Source organism: Eulemur rufifrons, unplaced genomic scaffold, assembly GCF_041146395.1.
Source record: "Eulemur rufifrons isolate Redbay unplaced genomic scaffold, OSU_ERuf_1 scaffold_81, whole genome shotgun sequence".
Classification (NCBI taxonomy): Eukaryota; Metazoa; Chordata; class Mammalia; order Primates; family Lemuridae; genus Eulemur; species Eulemur rufifrons.
In genome coordinates, this window is record NW_027182863.1 from 137,901 (window position 1) to 157,534 (window position 19,634).

Below are 19,634 nucleotides of genomic sequence, written 5' to 3' on the forward strand. Positions count from 1 at the left end.
TCTCTTCCTTTGGGGTGGAAAAGAGGAAAAGGGCCGGGCGGGCGGAAGCAGAAATGGGAAGAGAAAGTGCATGGGCAGAGCTTGGGTCACGTATTGTCACTTCAGGACGCCTCCAGCCTGTGGTTTCACGAGGGGCCCCTCATCCCCGCCCCGAGCTGGGGGTGTCAGTGGAGTCACAGGGAGGCTGGTCCAGGACGGCAAGGGCCACGCCGGGTCTCACTCAGGCTGGGGGCCTCCAACTGCTGCGACACGTCCCGGGACAGACAGGACCTTCCCTGGGGACTCTGCTCAGGACAAGACGTCCACACCGAGAGAGCAGGGGGTGACCGAGTCACGGCCTGGCCACAGGGGATGGCCAAGAATTCTGACGATGACAGCGAGCCAACGCCAGGAGCACTGCGGCGGTCACCCTGCAAGGTGTTTGGAGCTGCGGAAGTCGGGGCAGAGTTTGTGTGTGTCCTGGTTTTGGTTTGCAGAAAGGCTTAGGCTGGAGGAAGATTTTTGTCATGTTCTTGTATCACAAAGTGTAAACGATCAGAGACTTAAAATGTAAACATTTGCATGCATCAAAACAAACCACGACAGAAGAAGAGCAGGCAGCTGCGGCCTACAGTCTGGGCCAGGACCTCGGCTTTGTCACAGGGCCACAGGGACAGTGAGAACTCAGGGGGAGGGTGTCAGCCACCACAGTGATCTGCGGAGAGCAGGACCTGCTACGCGTGGCCCAGGTTCGAGGACAGGACTGCAGCCCTGGGCTGCCTCTGTGCCCTGCCCGTGCCCTGCGGGGACCCTGGTGCCTTTGGTTCACCTGCTCACTCAGCCACTCACCTGGCCTTTGCTGCGGGCATCCTGGGTGTCGGGCTCTGCGCCGAGCGGGCTGTTTGGCTTTTCTTGCAGTGGTTTCATTTTTCTCTTGACGGTGGGGAGATTTTTATCCTTGTGGTCACTTGCCAGCCCCGTGTTGGATGCTGAGTGTGATAACACGGTCCCTGGACACGCCGTCCGCGCTCAGAGCGTCCCTGGGCCTCCCCCGCCCACAGGACCCACTGCGGCCCGATGTCCTGCCCACCTCACCCCCCCTGCCCCCACAGACTCTCCCTCCCGCCCGTGCCAGACTGGCCACCGTTCCGGGCCTCACCGTGGACCTTCACCTGTGTGTGACCTTCCCCCGGAGCCTTTGCACCTGCTACCATCTCTCCTGGGATCACGTGTCACCCACCTGGGTCCCGTGCGGTGCGCAAGGCCCCACCGGGGGCGCCGCCTCTGTCGTCCTGGAGGGGCTGCTGCCCAGGGCACCCTGCCGGCACGAGGACCCTCCAGTGGGGCTCTCCCGCCCTTTTGTGTCACCTTTGCCAACGTCCAGCTGGAGTGTCCTAAGAGAGCAAACCCCACCCCCCTCCACGGTCCCCAAACACCTTGGGGGTCGAGGGGACTCTGCTGCTCTGGGTCTCTCCCCAGGCCCCTCAGGACGCCAGCAAGTCACACGCGGGACCCTGGGTCCAAGACTTCCCTCCACGCTGCAGGCGGTCTTCGCAGAAATGGGATTCGGTAACATTTTTTAAAAATGAAGTAATACATATTTATTATAAGTTTTGAAAATACACATTTTTAAAAAATAAAGAAGAAAAAATACCCATAATTCTGCCAGCTTGCAATAATTTTTTGATATTTTCTTATATCTTTTGATTGCTTTCTTTCTTTCTAACATATGTACAGAATATACAAATTTTATGAGTTGATTCAACTCATCGGATATAAAGTGTTTGGGAACTGCCTTTGTTCCCTTATTGCAAACATTTTCTCAGAAAAATATTCTCAAACCTGATAATTAATGGCTTCGTAGTTCACTTATTATCATTTGGTATTTAGAACATTTCTCATTTTTTATTTATAATACATTTTCTGTGAATCTATGTTTTCCTTAAAATAAATTCCTAGAGATGGAATTCCTAGAAAGAGCAATTGAATTTAGATAGTCTTTTTAAATATATTTCCAAAATATATATAAAAGCTTATATCAACTCAGTTCCCACCAGGAATGCACGAGAATGCTTATTGTTCTCACTCCTTGTCATTATTAAAAAAGTCAGCTATTAGATGAGAAGAGCAATCTATTGCTATTTGAATTTCCGGTTTTCATTATAAGGCTAACACGTTTTCTTTTTCATTGGCCGTTTGCTTTCCTTTTATGTTTTCTTGCCTTGCTCATTTTCCCACTATGAGAAGTATTATTTTTGTGAATAAAATAGATGAGAATTTTAGTAGCAGTGATGCTTGGGTGATCATTATATTAATCTCGGTAGTCTACTTAATTTTTACTTTTTCTACAACAATAGATGATGGTTTTGAAGCATTTTATTTGGCAAATAAAATAGAAAACCTGCCATCCTTGTGAATCATGTCTCCTTTTGTGTGAAATGTTACAAAAGATATTATTCATTGTTTGCTTAATGTCTCTGGCGGAAGAAGAAACGTGATAACAAGACTGGCATAGTTCACGTGTCTTTCTTTGTCTTGGTCTCTGGAAGCTCAAAGTTGAATTTTAGGATAAATCATATTTATTGTTAGCTTGTGTGTTCTGATATTCATTGCATGAACTTATTTTCTTTAGAAAGTTGCATTTTGCCATTAATTTAACAAACACATACTTACTATGTATCTGGCACTCTTGGCACAGTGTAAATACCCTTAGCAGCCTTAGCAGACGGCCGCTGGGATGGCCCAGGAGTTCCAAGGGGCCCGAGGCACAGAGACGCTGAGTCACGGGCCTGGGCCACACAGCCACAAGCCCAGAGTGGGAGCCCTGGGCCCTCGGCTCCGAAGTTACGATCTTCATCACTTCTCTGTCCCTCTAACCTGAGCACGCTGGAAGTAGACTGGGTATAAATCGTAAAAAATATAAATGTAAAAATGTTTCCTTTAAATTCAGAAGCAAGAGGTCTCAGTTTCTGCCTATTTTATAAGATTGTAAGAGAGTACTGACTTGATCTGATGCCTTGAACCTTGTTAACTGATCAGTTATTGAAGACGGTTTATTTTTCTTGCACAGGTTTGATTGTGCCAAGGTGAAGATTCTTGGTTTTTCACTCAGCAACCTGTGGTCCTACATGTTATGACATAATATAGGTGAGCATTTCCAGTGCTCATCTGAGTGGAGTTTTCAATGTAATTTTTTCTGAAATATCCTTTACATGGTTTTGAAATAATCGTTTACTCATGCACTTTATAAAATTAATCTTGGTGTATCTTCTGCCAAACTATGCTCAAAAGATTGTATTTACAAAACGCCACAGTACTTGGGTGGGTGCTTCCCTACTTCCTGTCCCGCCACCTCCTCACCAGTGGGGCAACGTGGGGGCCCCTCACAGACAGTTCACACGTGGGGGCCCCTGGAAACTCAGTGTGTTCATTCCAAGGTGCTTGTGTTAAGTACACCAGCCAGGAACAGGTCTGGGTTGTTCCTGAATGTTTAGTACTTTTTTTTTTTTGAGACAGAGTCTCTGTCACCCAGGCTAGAGTACAGTGGCATCATCACAGCTCACAGCAACCTCACACTCCGGGGCTCAAGCGATCCTCCTGCCTCAGCCTCCCGAGTAGCTGGGATTACAGGCATGCACCACTATGCCCGGCTAATTTTTCTATATATATTTTTAGCTGTCCATATAATTTCTTTCTATTTTTAGTAGAGATGGGGTCTCGCTCTTGCTCAGGCTGGTCCCGAACTCCTGAGCTCAAGCGATCCTTCCGCCTCGGCCTCCCAGAGTGCTAGGATTACAGGCGTGAGCCACCGCGCCCGGCCTGAATGTTTAATGACACTGCCGTTCCATCTCTGCAACAATACAATACTGTAAAAATTGAAGTGTAATATTTATACCAAAAATTACACAAAACGTAAGTGCAGAGCTTGATGAATTTTCATAAATGAATACATTCCTGTAAGCAGCATCCAAGTACAAAAACCCAAACACACAACATTCTCAGCCTCTCAGAAGCCCCCTCAGGCCCCCACCTTTGCAAACCCTCTCCGGGTCCATCCCCCGTGACGTTGCAGCTCCGACTGTCGCTAAATGACGTCAGTGGAATCCCGTGGTACAGACTCCCACACACCGAGGTCTCCCAGTCAACACCGCGTGTGTGAGCAACGCTCTGTCGCTTTGCCTGAGAATCGCTTGCTCTTCAGTGTTCACTGCACGTCTACTCCAAGTTCTGTTTATTTGCTCTGCTGTGGACGGACACCTGGGTTGCGTTCCATTTAGCCTCAGTTAGCAGTGGTTCTATAGTGAACATTCCTGTACATCTTTTGGCAAACACAGGTGCTGTGTAAGTTTCCTTACAGTGAGTGTCGCCAAAGAGCGTTCCAAAGTAAGATCACATACCCCCCGGCATGTCTAAAATTACAAGACCAGCAACAGCGTGTGCTGGCAAGGCTGTGGGAAACAGGACTCTTCACACTGCTGGTGGGAGAAAATAACTGATATGTTTGGACTGAAATAACAACATGATTTTCCTATTTGTCCCCTTCCTGTTTTGGATTGCTTACTTTTAATTATTTTATCTTCTCTCTCCTGGCTTGTGAGTTGGTTATTCCTTTGCTATTTACTTAGTGATTACTCTAGAAATTAAAGCCATGCATCCTTAACCTACTAAAACCTGTGAAAACAGGCAGGGCATGGTGGCTCATTCCTGGAATCCCACACTCTGGGAGGTCAAGTCAGGAAGATTGTTTGAGGCCAGGAGTTTGAGACCAGCCTGAGCAACATAGTGAGACCCCAGCTCTACAAAAAATAGAAAAATTAGCCCGGCATGGTGGTGTGCACTTGTAGTTCCAGATACTCGGGAGGCTGTGGTGGGAGGATTGTTGAGCCCAGGAGTTTGAGGCTGCTGTGAGCTACCCCTGGTGACAGAGGGAGATTCCATGCAAAAAAAAAAAATATATATATATATATATATACACACACACACATATATATAGTATTTTTATTACCTCCCCATCTCCTGGGGAGTCTAACTTCTCCCTGCTGGGTGTGCCAGGAGACGGAGCAGACACTCGGGGCAGAGATCTGTCCACGTCCAGTGCCAGCGGGGGAGGATCTCCCACACAAGCAGGAGCTGGGAAGAGGCAACAGTTATTGGTGGATTTTGACTAAGGATTTAAATTAAAAGCTTTCAGTCACTTCCTACTCAGTGTATCATATTAATTTTCTTATGAATCCCACATACAGCTTACTTTCTGAGTCACACGGTGACTCCTCGGGAGAATGACTAGCTGCAGGATACAGGACATAAACATTTCCTGTTGGGCCGGCAGCAGTAACTTTGTTGCAGCTTGTATCACGCCGCTCCTACTTTGACACACTGCACTTTTTACCAATCCTATTTATTCAACATCCTGGAACAAAAATCAACACGTAAAAATAACACTGACATCCTGTGATTTAAACTTAAAAATCAGTGTTAAAGTATAGGATTTGCAGTTGTCAAAGCCAGTCAGGGCGGGAGCCCGGGGAGGTCCACACGCTGCCCTCTGCCGTAAAGTCCCAAACGCTGCAGAGGTTTCAGCGTGAGTCCAATCTAGCGAATCTAATTTCATTTGCCTGAAGCCAAAAATATCCTTAGGCAACGATGATAAAATATTTTTTACTTTAGAAACATGTGTGTTTCCAAAGTCTGTTCGCCATTCATAGCTCCTTCTTGTGCAAAAATCCGCAAAACAGATTTGCTGTTTGTCAGTTACTTAACGCACACAGAGAATCCCGGCACAGTTTCCTCAAGGTTGTTATGTGGAAACAGAAGGCACTTTAGAATCGGATACATGAAGAGAATTGTGAAGCTCAAAAGCCAATTCCCTGTCTCGCCTCTGGAAGCTTCCGTTAGTCATGTCTGAATAGAGATGACCTGGGGACATGTCACAGGGAAATTGATAGATCAGGTCAGGGATGAAAAAGCCTCTAGAAGTCTGGTTTGTTTGGGATATCCTATGCAAACACCTTCTTCTTTGACACAATGAAAATAAGCTCTTATTAGAGCTAAACATCTTAATGTTTTCCCCTTTACTTTCTTTTTCTTTCATTTTTCCTTTCTTTCTTTCTTTCTTTCTTTTTTTTTTTTTAACAAAATTACAGGTGAAATATCCTTAGTGAGCACAGGCACTCACTTTGAGAGGCCAAACCTGAGAGTTCAGGGAGTTAGAAGTTCCAAGGCTCACTAGGAATCAGGTGTTGATGGAGGAAGATCACCTGCAGACAGTGTGCGCTCTGCACAACCTCCCCCGACGGAACGTGCGGCACAGGCCCCTGAAAACATCCTGACGCAAGTGGTGTTTCCTGTGTGGGGAGCAGCAAAATCCTTTGTCTCTGATCCACAGGTTGTGAGTCTTCTCCCAGCGTCAGGGAAACAGGAGCAGGCTCACTTATTTACTTGCAAATATACTAAGAGAAAACCTGTGACACTTCCCAGATTATTTACAAAGTAAATATACGTGGCAGTTCAACGTAGGTGCAGGATTCATGATTTTTTAAAACCTGCAGCATTTCCAGTGCGTAAATATTATTCCATAAATATTTATTGGATCAATGAGTGACTGAAACATACACAGGGAGTCGGCCTGTTCATTCATCCAGTCACCGCAGATGTGCGGAAGAACACGGACTGTGTGCTCAGAGTCACACACTTTATTGGGAGTCAGAGATACACGAGAAATAAAATAATTCTCTGCTCCCAGAAGGCTCACAGTTTGATCACAAGCCAGTTAACAAATGCTTTCTGCTTCGTGTGACGCATTGTGATCCACACTGGGTGGGGCAGAAGCTGGTGATGTGCCCGCCGTGCAGGGTCGGGGCATCCCGGGGGTGTCTGTGGCAGCTGGGGGCCCAGGGCGGGGGAGGCCTGTCAGTCAGAGGGGGCAGCAGGCGCCCACCCGGCCGGAGCTCGCAGCTTGTCACAGCTGGGCCGTCAGGCACGGGGTGGGTGTGGGAGGTGGGTCAGACGCTGAGTGTCCTGTGAACCTGATGAGTCACCGAAATGTTTTAATCAGACAAGCCTTTCGGGGGATTTGGATTTGGGGGACAGTATATTGGCAATGATCTGGAGAAACTCAACGAAAATTGAGGCTTTGTGAGCACAAGTGGACAGGACCCTGGAGGACAGCGCGATTGGCGTGGCGGGAAGACACACGGGGAGGGCGGGGTGGACACCAGCTGCCCCCCTGGGGCAGCGTCTCTGCGCCCAGAGCCCGTCCTCCGCGGTGGGTCCCGCTGCGCAGAGGAGGGGGCTCAGCGGCTGGGGACAGGGCGGTCGGGACACGGGGCCCCGGGAGCAGCGGTCTTCTCCCACAGGGCTTTTCCACAGTCGGAGTGTCTGTTGCTGAGGAGGGAAACTGAGGAAAAGGCCGAGAGAGCAGGGTGGGCGGAAAGGAAGAGCACGAGGACCGTGCAAAGGGACATGTGTTCTGAACACAGTTGGCGTCTTGACTGCATCTTGGCTACGCAAAATGCGGTGTTGGCATAAAATAGAATTTTTCACACTCTGAATTGTTACAGACCACGGCAGTTAATGAGATCGTTTGGAAAGGGATTTCCATCTGCACTGGACTCTAATTGTTAAGGAAAAATCCATTCAGTCAATTTTAAAGTACAATAAAGTTTGCATGGAGCCCTCCCAAGATTTCAAGGTGGTGTCATTTGGCTAGAAGCCGGAGCTCGAATTCGCGCTGAAATCTTTTCTTCTTTCCCGACCCAACATCTGTGCGTTGCTTTTCACCTTAATTAAGACGCAAGTAACAATTCTCAGAACATATTGAGTGATGCTAACTTAGGAGCTCACAAGGTAGAAACTAAACAAAAATAAGGGCAGAAATCTTTCCAATGTTCTAATTTTCAAAAGTCAACTCATTTAAAATTGCAAATAATGGAAAACAGGCTGAAAACATTCAAATTGCTGCATCTAACATTTTTTAATCTTGCCTTTGTTTTGTTGCTGTTTTTAATTAGTAGACTATTCTTTGAACAGTTTAAGTGTACGGAAAAATTGAGCAGCATGTAAAGTTTCCATTTACCCCTCACCCCGACCTCAGGTTCCCCCGCTGCTAGCATCTTGAGTCGGTGTGGTACGTTTTACAATTGATGAAGCAATATATATGCACATTATTATTGACTGAAGTCCTTAGCTGTCACTAGGACTCATTCCTGGTGCCGTATATTCTGTGGGTTTGGGCACCTGTATAATGACATGCCACCGCCACCGTGGTGCTGTTATCATGTCAATAGCAGAGCAGTTTCCAGGCCTGAGCATCCTCTGTGCTCGGCCTGTGCATCCCTCGCCCCCAACAGCCTCTGACAACCACTGATCTTGTCACTGTCTCCACGGTTTCATGTCATCCAGCATGTCATATAGTTCCAATCACACAGTACGTAACTTTTTACGATTGTTTTCTTTTGCTTAGTGATACGCATTTAAGTTTCCTCTGTGTCTTTTCATGGCTTGAGAGCTCATTTTCTATACTTGCTGGGTGCGATTCCGTTGCCTGGATACACACGCTTGCTCCTCCCTGCACCTACTGCAGGACGCCGTGGCTGCTTCCACGTTTTGCAGTTATGAGGAAAGCAGCCACAAACGTCTGTGTGCAGGCTTTTGTGTGGACATAAGTTTTCGACTTCGTTGGGTAGGTAACAAGGAGCACAATTGCTAGATCAAATGGGAAGTTTACTTAGAAATTTCTGAGCAGTTTCCACAGTACAGGTCTGGTCACGTAGATGTCAGAGTTGCTTGATTTAAAAGTCCTGGAGTCGCATCTGTGTTTAATGACAGGTCAACCCATGAACGCAATACATCTTTGGATGACATTAATACATAGATTGATATTTCTACAGGTAAGACTACCAGGCTATCAACTCGGTATCAATTTGAGAAAGTTCCCTTCTATTCCTAGCTTGCTGAGAGTTTTTTTTTGGGGGGTGTGTGTGTGTGTGTGTGAGTGTGTGTGTATTTTTTTTTTCACCATAAATGGGTGTTAGATTCTGTCAAATACTTTTTCTGCGTCTACTGATATCATCGTACGTGACTCTTTTCTTTAGCCTGCTGACGTGATGATTACAGTAACTAATTTCAGCCGGGTTTTCCCGCCCCAGACCCGGCTCCTGCAGTTTCTGTTCCCGGCTGTCTGCTCCAGCAAGTCGTGATCCTCGGCCTCCACCCGTCTGTCTCTCCAACTGGGGGCAGCCATTGCCCTGGGAAGCCCAGCTCTCTGCTGGACCTGAGAAGAATGGCTGATTTTCAGTTTGTCCATCTTTTTTCTGGTGAGAACAGAGTGGTGACTTGCGTGCTGGACAAGGCACCAGACGTTCTCATATGTGCGTCTCTTGGTTTTTACTTACAAGCTTCTGTCAATCGAAAGTTATCTTGTCATAATTTAAAATGAACATCATAGTACTTTCTTTGCACTTTTCTTGACTTCTGGGAAAATAATGTCAATCCCGTGTAACTATATGTACAAAGTGTTAAATGAAGTTCCAGGTAAATTAAAACTTTCATTTAAAGATTCAGGATTAAGAAAGAAAAATAGAGAGAGCTTTCTTTTTGCTAGTTACAAGTGTGTTATTAAATGAAATATGGAATGTGAGGGACTAAAATATTTATTAGGTTTGTGTTCTGAATTCAATTTCCTAACTGTGGTTATAAAAATTTATAAATCACGATTGTGAGTTAAACAGAAAGCGCGTCTGCCTGGGCTCGTGTCCTGCACGGTGCTGCCCCCTGGCGTTCGTGCGCTTCAATAGGAATTCCCGACCCATCGCGTGCGACCCCCTGGGAAGCGAGTGGTCTCACCAGTCCTGACATTGGCGAGAGACCCCGCTCTTCACCTGGCCGCCCCGTCCGCTCCCCTCAGAACTCCACGGAGGCCAGAGCAGGTTAAGGAAGGAAACAGCAGGAAAACAATGCACGAAACGCCGTCTCGGATGCACCTTGGGGGAGGTGCTGCTGCGTGTGAGCGGGGTGGTCCTCAGGAGCTTTGGCCACGCTCCCCTGGGGGACGAGCGTGGGACCCGGAGAGGGAGCCGCCCAGGTGCAGCACAAAAGCCGGGGACAGGGAGAGAAGGCGGCGGAAGTTCTCACCTGGGGCGCCGAGAACACGGGCTGCAGGCACGGCTGGTCAGGCAGAAGGAAGGACGGGGCAACCGCTTCGCCGGAGCTGTGGCCACCTGACGTCCACCGCCGGGGACACGCCGGGCTGCTGGGCAACCAGCGGCTCAGAGGTGACGGGGCCCCTCTCCTCCTGGGAGCTGCGCCCCAAGACAGCAGCGCCCGGAGCCCCGGGGGTGCAGTCTTCACCGTCAGCTACCTGTGTCTCTGTTCACTGCGACCCAAAGAGCGTAATACAACCACGGACTAAATATGTAGGATTTATTAATTTTAAACTCATTTTAATCTATGCCATTTTTGCATACATATTAAATCTGTAGCCTTAATAAATGTCCATTTCTTCTTAAAATATAAAGAAATCGAGGATATTTCAACAATGAAATATATAATGGAGGAAGAGTGTAATTTTTTTTTCTTGGATAATACTCTTTGGTCAATATAATTTTTCTGAGTTTAAAATAACATGAGAATTCACTCCAATAAAAAAGTAAACATTAATTTTCTCAAAAAATTTAATTGCAGAACTATTTACAGGAGGTGAACATCGGCAACACGGAAATCAAACGGAGGCGGCATCACCACAGACAGTCGTGGGGCAAAGGTGGGCACGTTTTTCTTACAATCAGCTGAGAGTGAAAAAAAAGTCATGGAAAAGAAAAAAGAACTCAACTAAAGCAGTCCTTAAATGCCTTAATGTAATGACCAACATTCTGATAGGAATTTATTAACAAGAAGCAAGAAACTGTGGCGATGAGTGGCGCGGTTCGCTGGGATCAGGTGTCCTGCATGCTGCTAAGCAGAATTTATCAAAAGAACCATAAAAGCATGAGAAAGAGAATTACATAAAATAGTTTAATTCCAGTGAAGTGTGACTTTGTACAGATGTGGAATGTTTGGCACTCTGTTCATCCTCTTTGCCGATATGACTTCATATGTATATTTATTTATATATATTTATATACTTCTTTAAAAAAAAAAACTTTAAACAGCTAGTTTCCTGGTTCTAATATTTCTTAAATTTCTACAGGAGGCATTTAATTTTAGTCCTTAGGCCACACCTGGGTATTTGGTATGAAGGGTGGGGCGGGGCGCGGATGAGAAGTGTCTCTCTGCACGGGGGACCGCACGAGAGCAAAGTGGCTTATGGTTCAGAAGTCGCCTGGGTCTTACTGCTTGTGAGGGGAAGCGTTTTGGAATGTAGCAAACCAGCTGGAAAGTGGAGTGGGGGAGACATTCATGCTGAGCCCTTTGAAAGTGGGGTGACCGTGATGAGGACGGCGGTGCTGAGGGGCGGGAGTGACTGGGGCAACTCGGAGGAGGGGGGAGTGGCTTCCATGACCGGCCTTGGCGCTCTCTGCGGAGGCCACGGTCTACTGGGAAGAGATACATTGTGTCAAATGCGCAGGAGGAAACTGGCGGGAGCCTCTGCTTTCGTTACTGCCTCGCCTCCGTCCGCACGGAACGCCTGCACGCCCACGTCTTTCGGGTCAGAGTAAGCACCAATGAAAAGAGTCACATAGAATCTAAGAAAGGAGGGAGGTAAACCTGTGTTACCTTAGCTTGTGTATATACAAAATCTTTTAAAAAGTAGTTGTATAGTAGGTAACTGACATTTCCTCTGCGAAGAAGTCGTCCGTCAAGTGTTTAGACTGAAACTTGAAATCATTTCTTTTAACGCTGAATAAAAACGCCAGGGTTAGGACGGCAATTCATAAAATCATGGGGTTTTTCAGTGTGGCGAGGACCAGAGGGGGTTATTTCGAGGAGGGCGGGCTTTGCAAACGGCCAGCAGTCCGGTCAGTACGTCGGATGCCGCGCTTGGGGTTCCCCCAAGTGCTCAGTTTTCTGCTTCCAAATTATCATTTTTTCTTCATCACTTTAATGTTTAGTCTAATATCTCTTTATGTCATCTGAGAGGCAGCTGAGCTTAAGTAATGGTGAAAACATGGCCTAATTCTGGTGGGTGCTTGGTTCTTGTTCTTGGAAGCATCTAGAAACACCCGAAATCAAAGCCAGAGGAAAGGAGAATGCCCCTTGCGGTTCTTTCTCTGCCTCCGGACCTTTCCGAGGAAAGCCCCTGCCTCAGCCTGGGGCAGTGCTGGCCTCTGTGCGTAGCTGTGACCGTCACTCTCAGCGTCTGCCACTCAGGGCAGGGCCAGGGCACGCAGTCCCCAACACTAGCTCACACTGTACCACCCCTGCCCGGGTGCTGTAAGGGCCTTAGGGTCAACGTGTCATTGATCCTCACGCTGCGTGGGCAAGAGCCACAGAGACAGGAGCTGTAGCCCCTGGACAGAGGAAGAAACTAAGACAGCAAGTTGAGCTGCGTCGCTGGCTGACAGAGGAATAAATCCCAGGTGGTTTGACCACCTGCCTGGAGATTTCTGGCAACTGATCACTCATTTCTAAAGTCCCTGCAGCCCTCTGTGCTGGTGGGCGCTTAGCCCTTTCCTCGAACTCTGCTCACTGCCCACAACTCGACAGAGACAAGACGGACCTGTTCCAGGCCAGGCCTAGGGACCCGGTGTGACAGGGCACAGGGTGCCGGAGGAAGCAAGTGCACTGCTCCAGCTGGTGTCGTTAAGGACGCTAACGAATCAGAGACTGACTGGGTCATTTCTCTCTCAAGCGTGTGGTCTGTGATTTTATTTTCAAGTTTTTGAACCCTGTGTTCGACACACACCTACAAAGAAGTATAAACAAACATGCAGATAGAAACAAGAAAACACTCAGAGGGTTCCGAGGGAGTAGAGTTTAAAACCACTGTCTTAAACTAGCACGTTAAATTTGTAGTAAAAAATAAAAAATGAAGTTCCAGTCTTGAGAAAAGATGGCTGGGAAATGCACACACAGGACTATGCAGAAGGCAGTTATTCAGGCCCATTTTGGAGGAACTTGATTCTACGCTCACAGGCAGGACGAGCGAACCAAGCGCGGTATCTAGGTACCCTTTTGGGCAACACGTTTACCCTTGCACGGGGACATCTCGCACGTGTTTCCTGCTACCTGTCCCTCTCGGGTGCACGGGGGTCTCCAGTGTCACAAATGGTGATCGTCCTGCTGGCCTTGGTCAGCCTGGGCCGGTTCAGACACGGCGCATGGGACCCTCCGTCCGGCCGAATGTTCTGGGGCACCGTCAGAATTCCGAGCAAGGCTGATACTCGCTGTGTGCCTCGGTTGGTCCCTGGCCTCTAAATCCTCAGGGCCACGGGAGGCCGGGTTTGAATTTGGCCCGTCTACGGCCAATAGAAAAAGATCCACCTCCCCCATCCCCACTCGCCACCAAAAGGTTTGGTCCAAACCAGAGAGCTGTCCCCAAGACAGCCTTCCCACGGCCACGACAGCACTCTGACCACACGTCCGCCGTGTCACTTTACTTTCCTGCGAGATTCCGTCCTGGGCTGGGGCAGCCAGGCCTACAGGGACCTAACAAAACAGCAGAGACGAGTGAAGGTACGAATTCAGGGTCTTTCAATCGAATGCGTGGACACAGCGGCTGCTTCCTGTGGATCTGGGAGGCACAGTGAAGACGGGGCAGGCAGGACATGCACCCCGGGAGGGGATCCCGCCCCTGCGTCCTCCAGCCCCACGGCTCTGTCACCGTCTCATCAGAGCTGCGGCCACTTCCACAAGCGCCGGCAGGGGAGACTGACTCTACGTCACACGTCACTCCTTTCTGTGGCTTTTTTTTTTTTTAAAGAGGTGACTTTAAATATAATTTGTATTTTTTCCTGATTATACACCTTTTGATTAAATGCTTGAAGTCTTTAGAATTGCTTTGAAGTTGAAAACATCAACAACATTTCCTTTTAGGCAAAATGTAATTTTTTGGTATCATGGACAGTTCAATTCTTTATACACCATTCTAGGATGGTGATAAAAAGTTGCTGAGAAAAATAGGATAAAAAATTGTCAGTGGTTACAGCTAGTTTTACTCCAAACACGACAATGACGCATGCAGATGTACGAGATGAGCGACACGGAAAGCACCGTGGTGAGCGAGTGGCGTTCTCCTTCCCTGGGCCGGACTCTGGGGTCCCGTTTGCCACGCTTGTGTTTCGCTGTGTTCACTGAAGCCTCCAGCGCCGTCCACCCGCCTGCCGCGGGGAGGGAGGTGAGTTCTAAAGGGGTGTCTTTAGGGAACGCAGGAGTGTGGGTGCTGACGGCATCGCACCTTCTCTCACGATCATGGCCCTGGAAGGTTGTGTTCTTATTTTTAATCAGGTTCTCACATTTATGTATAATGTTTTATCAAAATTATATTCTAAATATGATGAAATGACCACGTGACAGCTTTCTATACTACGTATCTGCTGGAAGCAGCTAGCTTGGGTGGAGAACACAAGGATCACAAACAGTTTTATTTTCTTTACGTGTACAAATACATAAACATGGCTTATCTTCTGTGTCTCGTGATCGAATGTCACCTGTGTGAGAGCCGAGTATATTGCACTTGGTTATGGCACAGGAGCGGGTGACAGCCCCTCAGCCCTAGCAGAGGTGTCTGTCCTACCATTAAACAGTCTTCTTTGGACGGTGGTGGACCACACAGGGGTGACAGTCCCCACCTCAGCACGACAAGTCAGCGCCCGCGACCCCGTACAATTCAGCGGGAGGTTAACTTGCTGGCGGAGGGATGGTTTAGGCCAAGACTTTTGGGGATTGGAAGGTAAACATGAGTATGTGAAACATAAAAACTTAATCCAGATCCAGTGAATGTTTTCGTTCAAGTTGGCATCATAGAATCCCGGAGCTAAGACAAATAATTATTGTCTAATTTTACAATTTGCTTTTATGTGTTTTGTGTAAGTTCAAGGAAATGGGTTAAACACAGCAGCTGCCGTGAGACGCAGCAATGTGCATGGGCATTTCTCATTTCTCATTTCCTCTAACTAGGAGTGTGCCCTGACTTTGCTTTTCTGTGGTTAGACCTCAACAGCAGTCCATCTTAAATAATACATCTTTTTTAAAGTCTAAAACGCCAATACCTGTGAATACATTTGCCTTTAACATAGTAGAGTGACTATAGGAAGAAGCATCATTATGGTACACTACTCAGGATTTAGGTATTTATTTAGGTAGAAAAATGCTTTGAACACTCTGGGGAAATAGGGATCATTTATAGAAGAATATTTCAGGGATTTTTTTTTTTGCATTTTTCAAGGATATACATTCATACTGATTTTTGCTTCCAAATATATTTTAAGGCTGTTTGGTAAAATATATACCAGATATGAGGCTCAATTTACAGGGTTTTGTTTTTACAGGGAACTCTTAACTACTCAGCTTTAAAAAAGTAAAACTTTGAAGCTAAACATGCTTTAATGTCAACTCTGCCCCCCGTGTACCCCATGCTCAGTGGACTGTGGGACGTGGGGAAGAGGGAGAGTCGTGGTCTCACCGACGCCCGACGGTGGAACCGCCTCGCTGAACTCGCGACACTCGGGCTGCCCGGGGAGCAGGTGCGTTCTAAAGTGCGGATCAGGGGAGGAAACAAAGTGCTACACGGGCAGTCGAAGCTGCTCTGCCCACGCGAAGTGCCTGACACTCCTCAGAGCCACGGGAGGGAAGACCCGGCGTCGGGGCGGAGACATCTGTCTCCAACTGCAGTGCTGCTTGGACCTGGAGCAGGCGTGAGAACTCCGCAGTGGAGACCAGCGGGAAAATCCGACGGGCTTTTCCTTCGCAGACGTGTCTGCATCGCGACAGACATCGTGCTGGACCCATCGCTCCATCCAGATGTCATCACACCCGTGGACACCCTATTCCTTAGAGTCATTCCTGTTTTCCTTGGGTGCCAGAGTCATGAACACTAATTACTTTTTGTAAAAGATTCCACAGCTGGAAGTCACAATATGTGACCTCTTTTTCCCTTCATGTCTAACACAGGCAAGACACATGCTCCTGGCTTCAGCAATGCTGCACAGGACAAAGGATCCTGGGAAGATACAAGAGTAAACTGCATTTCTTCTTCCCCGTTTCAGCTGAGACACACTCACCTCTCACATTCATGGTTCTTACACTTTGTACAACATCACAGCTGTTGTTTGAAACAAGCAAACTTTTTTTTAAAGATGCCCTGCACAGTCATCCGATAGAGCAACGTGAGGACATAAATATATACATATGTAAAAAAACACATGTAGCGCAGATGGTGAAACTTAAAGAAAACACTGGATATAATATTGAAAGTTACAAAGAACAAAAAATACAATAACTGTTTCACAGATGTAAGGACAATATTTTTTTCTTTATACTCCCAGCCTTTCTTAAGGCCCCGATCTCTCTCACGCATAACTTCCTTGTGGGGACGTTTGGCTTATTTGTCGTGTGGATGCTGTGCTGGGTGTTTTTAGTGGGTTCAGACTTGGAGTCCCTGGGTTTTGGGGGAACCACATCGTAGGGCGTTTGGTGGTCAGAGAGATCACTTTCATCACCATACACTTGACGCAAGGAGCCTAAGGTTCTCTGCCTGTGACGAGGAGGACGAGGACAGCAGCGGCGTGGCAGGTGCGTGGCCAGGACTGGAGAGCAGCTCGAGGCTCAGGAGGGGAAACGGGTCTTTCTTTCCTGCACTCGGGTTGTAGCACCTTCCACTGGGCCGTCTGGTGCCTCCAGGGAGCGGTGAGATGCACCCGTTTGTAGTCAGTTGCTGTTCTTACCTCTAATTATCACATGGTTTATAAAAGTATAAATAACAAAATGGAAACTGGGTCTGGTCCTCTGAGAACACGGAGGGTAAGTTGGTCTCACCAAGCCCATCAGAGCCGACTGCAAGTCAGGCCATCGGATTAAAAAACAAAGTCGTTCTTGCCACGAGCTCAGCAGACGCTGAGGAAATCCGTAGCCTCCCGGCTATGGCACAAGGAACACGAGGGCGGGTGGACTCGGCGGAGGAGACGAGACGGACACCACCAGGGAGGCAACACACTGTACAAGGGTCGTGTTAAAAAGGAAACCGGAACGGTGGGTGCCGCCCCCGTCCTAGAGCCGGGTCTGGGCCTCGGGGATGTAGATCTCGATGCTGTCGGCACGCTCGGTGGCCGAGTTCTGGCGGAAGGACGCTGCTCTCTTGGCCGCCATGAGCCGTCTGCGGGCTTCTTGGCGCTGTCTGTCGGGCAGGTCCAGGGACTTTTCTCTGGTAATGGGAAATTTCCCTTTGGGGGGCTTCTTTGGTATTGGAGGGGGGACCTTTCTTTCGTCCTGAAAAGCATCACAAGTCAAAATTGGCGGATGGTCAGAGCAGGGCCCCAACCACGCGTGAGCGCAGCTGCCCCGGGTCTGTGCACGCCCCGCTGGGAGCCGCGCGGTGCAGATTCACGTTCTGCGCTCGCTTTCCCCGGCCCGACTCCCGCGGTCACAGCCTGGCCCTGGGCATGGTGTATACTTTCTATAAGCGCCCTCAAATTTGTCACAGGGGGCAGAGAAGTTTGGGATTGTGTGTACAAATAAGAAAATAAATTCTGCACATGAACACCTCACATCTCTGTAGTCGGTGACTTAATTTTACATTATTGCTAGATCAACACTCACCTACCCCTACACTTTCCCAAGCACGATGTCACCTCCGAGCCTTGGCAAATACACATGACGCCAAGCTCTGAGCATCACAGGAGGTCTAGACTTCCCTGTTACACACTGCAGGATTTCGAGCAGACTCCGGGATTCCAAGAATGTTCATGAAATCCTCTTACCAGGGTGGCTGTCCCAGAGAAGTGCTGGCCAAATTCTCTCTATTATTGGCCTAAAACCCCACTGGCATGAACAGTATGTGTATATGTGTATGTACGTGTATGTAATGATTTATGTATCACTTGGTTGTTAAAAAGATACAAATAGTTATTTCTGATCGTTAGCTTAGGTTCTCAAGTCACACCAAATATGGGTGCACCCTTTTCAGAAGGATAATGTTCACAGTTCTGCAGCAAATGCAGTAGATAATGCTGTCACTGCTCTGGTGAAAGTTCTGCATCCGAAACTGTGTCGAGTGAACTACGCTGTTGCTAAATGAGGAAGCGGGGGGGGGGGGGGGGGGGGGGGGGGTGGCTCTGGCTCTGCTCCGCGGGGAGCTCGGACTGGAGCTCCGCACTGCCGGGTTTGCTGCCCGGGAAAGAGCGGGCCACGGAAGGGGCCGGAATCCCTCCCCTTTTCTAAGCAGATATCTGGTTGTGGGGGGAAAACACCAAAACCCCACACCTGTGTCCTTCCTTCAGCCTCTGGAAAAGTCCAAAGGGAGCCCGACGTGCGGACAATGGGGACAGAAGCCGTATTGTGAGTGGCGGGGACACCTGTCCCAGTGCTGGGGTGACTGAGGGTGTTTGGCAAGAAGACCATGCTGGCGTCTGAAACTTTGTTTTTACAAGATGCAGGCCGGAAGCAGGCACTCTTTCCTGCTTTCTGGCGACCGTCTAAAACAAGGGGTAATTGGTTCATTGCAACCTTTCAGCTGTTTTAACAGGTAGCTCCTGCATTAACCCCGAGGCTGTGTCCCTCTCTCTTCCTCCTCTGTGTCCTCTGAAATTCGGACCTGTAAGAGGTCCTCGCTGACACTGCTTGTGGGCGTCCCCTCTCCGGGGGGCTTTTGAGCCCCAGGTGAGATGCCCTAGAAGAGGGTCCATCAGGCGGCTGTGGAGCCTGGGGACCACCGAGCACTAAGAGATGCGTTCAGAGGGGCAGGGCGCTCTGCGGGGGCGGGGGGGGGGAGCGCCGTGCTGACGGGCTGGGGGCCGCTCCCTGTCTGGGCTGGGGGTGCTCTGGCCTCGCAGGGAGCCGCGTGCACCGTGAGAACCATTCTGTGCGCGCAGCTTAGGCAGATGGGCTCCTGGCATGGGCTCCTGGCGGCTCCCAGTTACCAGCGGTGAAAGCCAGAAAGCATCGCTGCGCCCAGCCGGACTATCTCAAGCAAGTTCTGGTTTTGTATCCGGTAGAACAACCTTTCACCTGGGCTCCTCACTTAGTCTTTCCCCCTCACTTCAGAAGCAAACCGCGGGTTACCTGCATGCGCTGACGTCATCACAGCCGTAGCGCCTCCCTGCACCCTCCCCGGTCCCCCGGACAGCCAGCCTGCAGCTCGAGCTGCCAACGGCGCCTTCCGGGGCAGCGCAGGTCACGGTGACGCATGACAGGGCTTCACCGTAATCACCTAGACATGTGCCTCGGCTATACAGCAGGCACCACTTCCCAAAAGTGTGCTGGATTGATTTTCTTCATCATTTTATTTTAATTGATAATGTCTATCTGGATAAATCAGATTATAATGACTCAGAACTTCTCTAACGTGTGAGGAAATGCAGGTATTTATTGCTAGCTCAGACCTGTGTGCTAGCTCTGCTGAAGCTGATACCATCACGGAAGATGGGAAATACCAGGGTTGGAATCTAATGGAAATTTTCAGCCTATTTTAAGGGCTGAGGCTGATAGATCTATAGAAAGATTATGTCACCAAATGGTTCCATAAGGTTTAAAATGTCACCTTGCGTCTAACTCCAGACATAGAA

The 19,634-nt window shown here is 48.6% G+C and overlaps 1 protein-coding gene across 1 annotated transcript in view; it reads right to left on the reverse strand.

Moving 5' to 3' along the window:
• Nucleotides 1-17,121: 17,121 nt before the first annotated feature.
• The window catches only part of DLGAP2 (DLG associated protein 2), a 338,329-nt gene continuing 335,816 nt past the window's right edge, over nt 17,122-19,634 (reverse strand). Inside the window, exon 15 of the mRNA XM_069464631.1 lies at nt 17,122-17,340. Within this exon, the coding sequence (XP_069320732.1) occupies nt 17,122-17,340 (219 nt within the window). The remainder of the gene's footprint in view (nt 17,341-19,634) is intronic.